The following is an 11519-nucleotide window of genomic DNA, read 5'->3' on the forward strand; positions in this document are numbered from 1 at the left end:
TCGTCCTCCTCTTCTCATCCTTGTTCTCATGACCTAACACTCCCCAAATCATGACTGGCTCCCTCTCCTCCCTCCTCCGCTCCCCCGGCTACCTAACAAGAGCGAGTCCTGCGGAAGTAAGCACCGCTGTCCCGTTACTACAAAGGGGAGCACAAAGCATGAGCATCTGAGCAGCCATCACTTAAATGCAAACACCCCAGTCAGGGAGTGGGCCATTTATTTTCTTTATTTTTTCACAAGCTTTGAATTCAGAAATAAGAGTCACAATAAGTCAGCTGTTAAGTAAAAATGAGGGCGATTACAAAGGAAAACTATGTACAAAACTTTAAAAATCTGACGGCCTCGTCATCCGCCTGGGAGGGACCAGGACACGGGCGCCGGGAGCAGCTGTGGCCACACCGCGGTCAGCCCTGAATGAGGGTGGGAGACCCCTTTCTGAGTGTGAACCTGGCTAGGCCTGCAGTCTAGAGCGGGATGGAAGGACACACACAGACCGGAAAGACGTCATGGCGAGTTACAGGTGCCACGGAGACCAGGGTTCCTGACACAGGACGAGAGGGATGCTTCTCTGGCGGTGGGGCGGGCTTCCTTCTCGTGTAGACCTGGGGGAGGGGACGATGAGGACACATCTTCCTGCTGTGAGTTTTGGAGCTGCCCCCGAGGGCTTGAGGTCTGGGCTTCGTGTCTATGTAGGGCCTCGGCTGTCTTCTGTCGGACGCACTCACAGACTCACAGACGTAACTTAGTAACATGCATCAACTATCCTAGAACAGCTACAGGGGTGCAAGGGAACCACTCAGAGAATCGTGGAGCCCGTGGCGTCAGAAGTGGGAGGGACAGTACAAGACGAGGCTGGAACCTGTGTTCACTAAGGAGGGGCCTGGAGACACCATGCTCTGAGGTGGACTCAGATGAACACACGACTGCGGGCAAGGGATTTCCAAGCAAACACACCACACTAGTACCACTTCTTCCTAAACCAAAAAGGAAAGAACATCATTCCATTTTCCCCCCATCAGTACCAAACGATACTGTGGGTTTCCAAACACTGACAGGGCAAGGGATGGACATCCTTCCCAGAATCCTTCACGCTCGGTCATCCACGAGTTGCCTTCACCCGAGGCTGGTGATGTTGGAGCGGCCACCAGGGGGCGCCACGATGCGGTGGCCGGTGCGCCGGGGGTTGTTGTCATCTATCTGGGCACCTGGAAGAGACAGAGCCAGTCACTCCAGCGAGATCTGCTGACACCAGCTCCATGTGCTGCTCCTGCGGGCTGGGTGCCCTCTCATGTCATGTCCCCCAGCCTCTGGGACGCCGAGCCCTCGTCTCAACACGCCTTCCTTCCTCACCATCCTTCAATCCAGGCTGACCTCTGGGAAGGCTCCCCGACCTCCACGGGGTCCGTTGCTCCCTCTTCTATGCCCCCCAGGCCCCGGGGCCACCCTCCTGCAGCCCTGACCACGCTGTGCTCCTTCTTGTCTGGCTTCATGTTCTTGAGACAAATGGGCAAACACTTACTGAGTGCCTATTGCGTGCAGACACGGACTTGGTGCTTTAACATATGCTGTCGAATTCAGGGCTCACAGCAACCCTATGAAGGGAGTGTTGTTTTAGCCCCAGTTTACAGATGAGGAATTTCAGGCCCAGGTCACGCATTGTAGGGGGCACCACTAGAGGGCAGGGAAGCCAGGATCGTAGCCCCACTGGTTTGTCCCCAAAGCCCCAGCTCCTACCACACACTCAACACTTGGCAGTGTCCATTGTTCCCAGGGTGTTTTATGTGCTATGCACAGGAGCACATGTATGTGCGTTTGTAGATTGTGTGCATGCGTGTGTGTATCTGTGCATGCGTGTGCATGCGTGCATGCTGTGTGTGAACACTTGGAGCTGGGTTTACCCACCCTGTTTGCAATGGGCAGGTCTGCATGGGCGGGGGTGGGGGGTGGCCTTTTTTGTTTTAAATCTGGAAAGCCAACCATCCACTCCAATCTCACGCATTCTCTTGCAGTTAAAGCAAGATTTAAAATTGGAGCACTAAGCTCAGTGCCTGGCGCTCAGTGAATATGTATTAAATGAAGACTGAATGACGGATGATGCTGGGAAAGAGGGATGTTGTGGACAGGGGTCCAGTCGGGAGACTTCACTTCCAGCACAAAGGGTGCCTGGAATTTGGGTAATTTGGAATCAGACACTCCCCTCTCCCGGCCTCATTTCCTTTTCTGTAAAATAAAAGCCGACTCCTATCCACAGTATTGTGTACTCTATTGCCTCAAACCACAGGATCAATTTTATGGCAAAGCAGCTGTAACAATGAGCACACGACAACAGGATTCACTGGATTCACCGTGAACCTCACTGATCGGAAGATGCTGGCCTGGTACAAAGTTGGGATGGTCTACATTGAGAGCTCTGCTAGGCTGCCCGCTAGGGTCAGGCGCTGCCTCCCAGGGTCCAATATGTGTACTGAACCAACGCCCGATACTCGATGTCTTGTTCCCGGGAACCAGGAGGTGGAAACTGGATTATCCCCTCTCACCATCACTCCCAATGATTTCACCAAAGAGGAAATTTAAAATAAACACATGAAAAATGCTGACCCTCATAAGGAATCAAAGATTTACCAATTAAGACTTCAATGAAAACGACAAAAATAACTAGATGAGTTCTACCTCTGACTTTATATGATCTGTGTAAGCCACAATGAATTTGGTTTAGAGTACCGACTTTGATTTTCTCTCATAGTTTCACTGATAGACAGTGTGTCTTCCTAGACCCAGAAATCAGGCCAAGTGCTTAATATCTTTCTACCTCATAAGCATCTGTACCTCGTTTGGTTACATGCCAGGTACTTTGAAAATACCTGTTGTACAAAAGGACAGTACTTCAATAAACCTTGCTATGTCTTTATGATGTAACCTCACTCAGATATTTAAAAGGACATCTGTGGGGCTTCCCTGGTGGTGCAGTGGTTGAGAATCTGCCTGCCAATGCAGGGGACACGGGTTCGAGCCCTGGTCCGGGAAGATCCCACATGCCGCGGAGCAACTAGGCCCGTGAGCCACAACTACTGAGCCTGCGCGTCTGGAGCTTGTGCTCCGCAACAAGAGAGGCCGCGACAGTGAGAGGCCCGCACACCGCGATGAAGAGTGGCCCCCGCTCGCCGCAACTAGAGAAAGCCCACGCACAGATACAAAGACCCAACACAGCCAAAAATAAATAAATTAATTAATTAAAAGGACATCTGTGAAGTCCATCCTGATGTTGTAAAGTGTCTGTGCAGTTGGTATCCAATGGAGTCACCTGTGAAACTGCTGAGGGGCTGGTCAAAGGCAGTGCTGGGGCTTTAGAGAGAAGTGGGTGCTGAGCAGGGAGAAGAAGGATGGTTGGGGGACACTTCCTGCAGACTTGCCATTTCATTGTTTTTTTGTTGTTCTAAAAGGGAGGGAATGTCTCTCAGCATTTAATTGCAATCGTGAATTACATAACATGAGACCAGAGATCCAGTGTGCAAACTCCCTGAGGTTGTGTGTTGTCACACGCAGACAGTTTTCCAAGCATTGCAACCAATCCCTGTTCTGCTGACTGCGCGTCAGATGAAATATTCCAGTTGTGTTTAGGGTCCACTTGTGCAAAAATATTAGTTTTCTTTAGACACTGGATCACACGGTGTGGGAGAAACTCTTCCATGACAGGCTCAGGGAAAGTGAGATGGACTGGACTGGGGGACCCTCTGATTCATGCTCCCCGCTGCGTAATCCCTGAATGGATGGTAGGTTGTCACCCCCGCACTGAAACTGGCATTTCATCTTCTCTCTGCCCCTTTCATTCTCTCTTTCGCCAACTACATCGCCTTTTCTGTTTAAATGTCCTTCACTCCTGCTGGACCAGAAGTCAGCCCGTTGAGAAAACTCAGCCCTGTTTTTTTTCTTTTGTTTGTTTGTTTTTGCGGTACGCGGGCCTCTCACTGTTGTGGCCTCTCCCGTTGTGGAGCACAGGCTCCGGACGCGCAGGCCCAGTGGCCATGGCTCACGGGCCCAGCCGCTCCGCGGCATGTGGGATCCTCCCGGACCGGGGCACGAACCCGTGTCCCCTGCATCGGCAGGCGGACTCTCAACCACTGCGCCACCAAGGAAGCCCTCAGCCCTGTTTTTACAGCCCATGAGCTAAGAATAGTTTTTTGCATTTTTAAATGGTTCCATTTCAAATGGTCTTAGATATTGCCTCTTGGCTCACAAAGCTTAAAATATTTACTACATGGTCTTTTAAGAAAAAGTTTGCTGACCTCTAGAATAGACTGAGCCTGCCCAGCTGTGTCTTATTCATTACCGTATTCCTGGCACCTAGCACAGCATACAACTCATGCTAACACCTCAAATATTCGAAATTCCAAGGCAATGTCCCAACATGTGCACACCTGCCCTTGTGTGGCGATCTGATGAAACTGTAGACACACGGCCCAGGAGCCTTCAGAAAGTCTGAAGGAGCACGTGAACTTTTGATTTTGTCTGCACACATTTGTTGAGCACCAAGTCCTGGCATTTTGACGCTGAATGTCTTGGAGCCCTAAGAATAACACCACTCTACACACAGGGCTGTTGTGAAGATGAAACAGTCATGAGTTATGAGAGTGTGTGCTGTACTACCATGGATGGCTGAAGACCCGACCCAGAACGTACATCCAGCAAGGGCAGCTACTCTGATTCCCCTCTCCACACTTAGCTTCATGGGTAAGAGTGTAAAATGTCCCCAAGAGCGTTAAGGAAGAGCATAAGGCCAATTTTCAGGCAGACTCTTCATAAATCAGGGTCAGGTATCTCTGTGCTGCTCCCACGGACCCTCTCTGCTCTCTGACCTCCCCCAGCCCTCTCTGCCCAACCCCGGGAGGGGAGGGGAACCCACACTCCCATCTCCGGCTCCTGATCGAGCGCCTGAGGCCGTGGATTCCTTTCTCAGGAGTTCAGGGCTCTGGGGGCCACTGTGGGGTGGGGAACCTTGGCCGCTGTAGTTTCGTACCTGATAAACTGAAGTTGGACTGGTGGAGGTTTCTGATCGGTGGAGGCTGGTGTTTGGAAGGCGAAGATTTGACAGAAGGAGCAGGGGTTGCATATTTGGGTGTGGCTGGCACCTCGTACACAGGACCGTCATACATGCCCCTGGGAACCCCCTGCAACCCAGAAACCTAAACAGAGAACAAGAAGAGCAACTGATGGACAAGATGCATGTATGCATTCCCGCGTGCAGGAGAGTGACCATGGTCTCCTCGGGGATACACACACGTATGCACAAACATGCACACATGTGCTCGTACACACACCACACAAGGCACCCGCCCACACACGTGCACAGGCATGCATATACGCACGTGCACAAACATGTGCGCACACACATGTATGCACACCCACACACAATTCACACACGTACGTGCACACACATGCCTGCATACACACCGTGTTTAATATACACACTAACGTATATAACATCACACACACACACACACACACACAATCCAACACATACATAAAAAGACAGGCAAGTGCACACCCACATACATACACACATATCCATACACACACAAGCACAGACACATACACAGCTTCGTGCAGGAGGACTCCAAAGCTGTTTCCAAGAGGAAAACACTTCCCTGACACCCTGACAAGGACCCCTGAATCGGGCACTGGTGGCATCAGGGGGTCGTCTTCATCGTGGATTTGGGGGCAGGTAGTTTGGAAGGTGATCCCGCAAAGCAGGAGGGAGAGAGGAGGGAGAGCACCCACCACAGGGAGAGAGAACGAGAAGGCCGCCTCTGAGGGCACCTGGCTCAGGGCTACCGCAGAGGGCAAACCTCCTGGACCCCAGGGAGTACGGGACACAGCGCACAGCCTCCATCCCCATGGGTGGAGGGTTGTCCTGGGAGAGAAAGCTATGAGGCAGAGAAGCCAAAAGCCGCAGGGGCTCCGGTGGGAGGCTGGGAGCCTGCTGGTGAGCTCAGAGCCGGCCAGGGGCGTGTGGGCGTCCGTCCCAGGCCCTGGGAGACAGAGTGTGGCCAGGAACACGTGCAGTCAGGGACAGTGCCCTGACCCCAGCTTCACGTCCCTCTTCCCCTGCACAGGTGACAGCGCCCGACCCCAGCCCTAGGCTCCCTCCTCTACAACAAAGGGGTCCTTTTTCAGCACCAATATCAAGGGCCCAGCGCTGCTTGGTGATAACCCATCCTCTGCCTCCAGCAGCCCTGCTCCCCTGACGCCCTGGGGCCTCATTGACTCTGCCCCATCCCTCTCAATACCTGCTTCCTGCGCCTCTGGGCTTCCCTGGTTCCAGCCGGTTCCAGGCCTGTGTTCCTGCCCCCCAGTTCCCTTCGGTGACCTCTGAACTCAGCTTGGCCAGACATAGGTTCTGGGGCAGGGCCCATCCCCCACCTGGCCTGGCCTCCGTGCTCTGCCCTCAGGTATGCGGGGAGGGTGGCCCTGTGCCGGGGGACCCGTCTGCCTGGCCACTGCAGATCACGTCTTGGCATCGAGGTCAGGCATCCACCTCTCACAGATGCTGACTGTTAACCACAGACCTCAGGTTCAAACTGATTTAGAGGGAATGAAGCCAGCCAAGGTGTGTTTCTGCCCCCTTGGTAGGTGTCCCAAACAGGAGTTTACACGAGTCCCTTTGTCTCTCAGCAGCCTGCTGTGGCCACACAGCTATCCCTGGCCATCTTTCGGATCTAACCTGCCAATTCTCCATGTCCTTCATTTCCCCATCTGACGCATAACATCTGTGCGATTTGGTATCCTTGACCTGGGATGCTACACTTTAAGGCGTGGAGAGGGACAGTAAACAGACACAGAGCATTGTGATGGTTGGCCTGGGAGTCTGGGAATGCCAGGAGGCCTCGGGCCTCTTGCATGTAAATTGGTGGCACTGGTGCCACTTACGAAGCACAAGGAGAGTGGGACCATACACAGGCGGGCACACATGCACACACACATACACACAGGAGCACATACACACAGGAGCACCCCCTGCACATACACAAATAAAGCTGGGCTTTCTGGAAGGCATGAGCCGTTTTAGTGCGGGAAGCAGGTTGTCATGGTGATGGGAGGGACCTAATTAGGGAAGATGATTGATCACAGGTGGGAGTCTTTCTGAAGCATGAGCGAACTTCCTCCTCTGAACTGGACTGGGGACTGGGGACGGGACAGAGCCTGTGCCTACTCCATGCCCTTTGACCTCCTGAGTCCATGCTAAGACTCCTCAAGAAAAAGCGGGGAAGGAGGATGCAGAATGGAAGGGGAGCAAGGAGAAGGAGAAAAGAGGGCAGATCGAAGGGAGTCTAGAGGCAGTTCTGCCACCCCTCAAGTGGGCTAGGGAGGTTTATTTTTACCAAACGGCACTAAGGGCTTCAGAGCTCTCCCAGCTGTGTGATGCTGGGCAGTCCTGCACTGCCTTGAGCGCCAGGGTTCTGATCTACAGAAGGAAGGTCATGACACCTAAAAGAGGGGGTGGTGAAGACCCCACCCCCCAGGATGACGCAGGATGTGCGTCCTGGCTGGTGTACTCCCAGGACTCCTCCCATCACCCCACAGGCACAGCCCTTTACAGTTGGCAAATCGCTGGCACCTCGTCAGTCTCGTCTGGTCCTCACTCCAGCCTGAGACGCAGGCGGGTCACGTCCCAGCTCCTCTGACACGTGAGCAAGGAGGGGCTCGTGCAGCTGTGACATTTGCTCGCTCTGCACACTACAGACCCTGGCCACATACCTTGTTCCTGATCCTGACGCGCTGGTAGAGGTACTCGGGGAAGGGCTTCCTCGGGATGAAGCGGCCTGCGCCCTTGTTGACGTTGATGCTGCCGTCCTCAAAGACGATCTTGCCCTGGCTGATGACCACCAACGGGGAGCCGTGGCACTCCATGCCTTCGAAGATGTTGTACTCCACAGCCTGCACGGCGAGAACCACAGGCTTTTATCCAGATTCCGAGGCTTTTCTCCTCATCAGCCCTGTTCATCCTAATGGTGATTCTGCTACACATCCTATCACAGGCATTTTCCAATGCTTGCTCTTTCTGGAAAACACCTTTAGGACTGTGTAATATTCCTTTGTACACTTTCATTTGCATAATCAGCCCCTCACTGTCGGGCTTTTACGTTGCTGGTGGTTTTATATAATCTAACTAATATCGTCTGGGGCATCGTGAAAGTGAATGGGCCTCCTGGAGTTAGGTGATGAAGCCACTCCGACTACAACTGAACATTCTGGGGTCTTCTTTTCAAAACATTTTCTTTCATTTTTCCTAAAATTAAATTACTGGGTCAAAGGATATGAGCTTTTGAAAGACTGCCAAATTATTTTCTGAAGGCATCGGACCGATTGATGCGACATCGGCAGCGGGGGAATATTTCGTAATTTCATGTCTATGAAATCCCCTCCAGCATCAGGTAAGGTCATTTTTATTTATTTACTCATTTGAAAGACAAAACATTTCCTAGAAAATATGCATTCCTTTCATTAGTCCTAAAGTGAATATAACTACCACCAGCCAAACTGATTATTCAAAAAGTAGGGAAAAAATACGGTGAAAATTCAAACGGTACAAAAGATATGTAACTTTATTTATTTATTTATTTTTGCGGTACGTGGGCCTCTCACTGTTGTGTGGCCTCTCCCGTTGCGAAGCACAGGCTCCGGATGCGCAGGCTTGGCGGCCATGGCTCATGGGCCCAGCCGCTCCGTGGCATGTGGGATCCTCCCGGACCGGGGCACGAACCCGTGTCCCCTGCATCGGCAGGCGGACTCTCAACCACTGCGTCACCAGGGAAGCCCAAGATATGTAACTTTAAAAAGCAGGTCTCTCTTTGACCTCAGACTGAGATGCCTGTCCCACACTGACCTTTCTGGAACCCCAGATATTTTCTGTGCGTGAGTAACTTTCTCATGTTCCAAGTGCTCTGGACAGACAGTTTCACCTTTGTTTTTCTCCTTACCTCAGAGGATGCTCCCCATCAGTGAATGTTCCCATGTCGTGGGTTAAAAATGTTTTGATATTCCTTAAACTGCTGCACTGGATTCCACCCCAGGGACATACTACCATTTATTTATCCAATTCTCAGGGACAAGCACGTGGGTCTTTGCCCTGCTTTTGCTAAAAAAAAAACCACAATAAACACACTTGAGTGTCCACACCGGCATGTGTGAATATCTTCGTAGATGTGGACTTTGGGCCAAAGCGTAAACGGATTTTAACTTTGACAGATTTGCCTTCCAAAAAAAGGCAGCGCTGATTTCCATTCCCGACAAAACTCCATGAGTTTGTTGGCATGCCAGTCCCACCTCAGCTCCATCCTATTAAACCCCAGCATCTCAGACACTGGCGCAGGTAAAAACAGCATCTCACTGCAGTGATTTGTATTTGAGATCGGATCTGTTTTTAAATGAATAGAAACCGTTTGTATATTTCTTCTTCTGTCACTGCGTATTTGTGCCCTGTTCTATTAGGTTCTTGGTATTTTCCTTAACGGTTTCTAAGGACATATTCAATGTTAAAAAATCTCTCCCTTTGTTTGTCCTGTGTATTGCCAATACTGTGTATTACCAAACTTCCCTGTCTGTCCTCTGCCTTTTGATCTCATAAAGTATTAAATATTATCATTTGCTGCAATGTAGAGGGGTTTTTTTCTTGGTTTAATTTGTATGTAGTCAGTGGTCAAACAGACCAATCTTCTCCTTTGTATTTTCTAAGTTTTGTGTCTTGCTCAGAAAGGTCTTCTCCCCTTCAAAATGATCATTTTAAAAAATGTGTTTTATTCTAGCCCTTTTATAACTTTATTTTACTTCAATCTTCAACCCATTTTGAATTAGTTTTGTGGTCAAGAGTACAGGAGCCGGGTATTCAAACACAATTGGTTGAATAACTGTCTGTGTAATTTTAACAGTCTCCTTTGTTGAAACCAAACTCTCATATATGTGGTCGGTCCATTGCCTGGCTCTCTCTTCTCTTCTGCTAGTACCAAACTGCCTCAATCAATGTAGCTTTATAATATGATTTAATAACTGGGATGATTAGTGCTCTCTTTAGTTTTCGTTTTCTTAGAAATGTTTTGGCTATTCTCAAATTGTCTATCTAGGAACTCCGTTTTTCTAGTTAAAAAACAATTCCATTCCACTTTCTGATGCGATGACTTCAACTTTATAAATTAGAAAGAATTGATATTTTTACTCTGTCGAATGTTTTTAGCATAAAAGGACTTGCGCTTATGGAACTCTTTAGTTTTGATTGTTATTAGAAACAGGGTTTTGATTTCCATTCTGTTTTTCAAAGTGCTTTTTAATTATCTCATAGAAAAGGTATCAATTCTTTATATTGATTTGGAATCAGCTGATGGATTCTCTTATTGTTTTTGATGGTTTTTAGGTGCGTACTCAGGGCTTCGATGTTGGTTTTTTACAAACAGCTGCTAATACTATGCTTTAGACTCTTTGTGGCCGCTGCCTCCCAGGCCCCAGGCAGAAGATCTGTTTTCAGTTTTAACATTTGCTCATCTAGCACTTCCTGAGTCACCCTGAAGTGACCCCGCTAGGCAGTAATTTACAATTTTGCTGAAGCCCAAATGTGGACTGTAAATACTGAAAGGCAGTGCAAGAAGCAAATCACTTACCTTGCAGTCAAAACTAGACAACTGCCCAAACTCATTCAGCCCAGCATGGTCTGTTAGTTGTCTTCTTAGAGGAAGGACACATGACACGCCACAGTGGCATTCCTCAATTGGGGAATTCTTAGGAGGTTCAGGTTGTATTACCCACAGATGTCACATTCTACATTTCACAACTACATGGAGTTTTTGGCTGTTGTTGTTTGTTTAATTTTTCTACTTCTGTCCACGCCGCATGGCTTGCGGGATCTCAGTTCCCCGACTAGGGTTCGACCAGGGATCGAACCCGCGCCCTTGGCAGTGAGAGCACAGAGTCCTAACCACTGGACTGCCAGGGAAGTCCCACAACCACATAGAGTTTTAAAAGAGAATTGTTTCTTGCATCTCCCTCCCACCCTCCCTATCCCACGGGGATATATGTACATGTATAGCTGATTCACTTTGTTATAAAGCAGAAACTAACACACCATTGTAAAGCAATTATACTCCAATAAAGATGTTAAAAAAAATAAATAAAAGCTAATTGTTTTATTTCCTAAAGGTACTTATGAACAATGTAAAAACTCAAATAATACAAAAGACTATGATTTAAAAAACTGTTGTGTCTCCCATCCTGGAGCCCCAGTTCCCCAGTACCTCTCCCAGGAAGCAACTACTGTTCCTCAGTCTTTTATGTCCTATAAAAGATAGCCTGGGGCTTCCCTGGTGGCACAGGGGTTGAGAGTCCGCCTGCCAATGCAGGGGACACGGGTTCGTGCCCCGGTCCGGGAAGATTCCACATGCCGCGGAGGGGCTGGGCCCATGAGCCATGGCCGCTGAGCCTGCGCGTCCGGAGCGGAGAAGCCACAGCAGTGAGAGGCTGGCGTACAGCAAAAAAAA

At 49.9% G+C, this 11519-nt stretch overlaps 1 protein-coding gene across 1 annotated transcript in view; it reads right to left on the bottom strand.

Moving 5' to 3' along the window:
* Nucleotides 1-224: 224 nt before the first annotated feature.
* The window catches only part of CRMP1 (collapsin response mediator protein 1), a gene marked incomplete at its 5' end in the record, with an annotated part of 74043 nt that continues 62748 nt past the window's right edge, over nt 225-11519 (bottom strand). Inside the window, 2 exons of the mRNA XM_024741773.1 lie at nt 225-1205; nt 5015-5180. Of these exons, the coding sequence (XP_024597541.1) occupies nt 1114-1205; nt 5015-5180 (258 nt within the window). The remainder of the gene's footprint in view (nt 1206-5014; nt 5181-11519) is intronic.

Source organism: Neophocaena asiaeorientalis, unplaced genomic scaffold (genome assembly GCF_003031525.2).
Source record: "Neophocaena asiaeorientalis asiaeorientalis breed wild unplaced genomic scaffold, Neophocaena_asiaeorientalis_V1.1 scaffold218, whole genome shotgun sequence".
NCBI classification, from domain to species: Eukaryota; Metazoa; Chordata; class Mammalia; order Artiodactyla; family Phocoenidae; genus Neophocaena; species Neophocaena asiaeorientalis.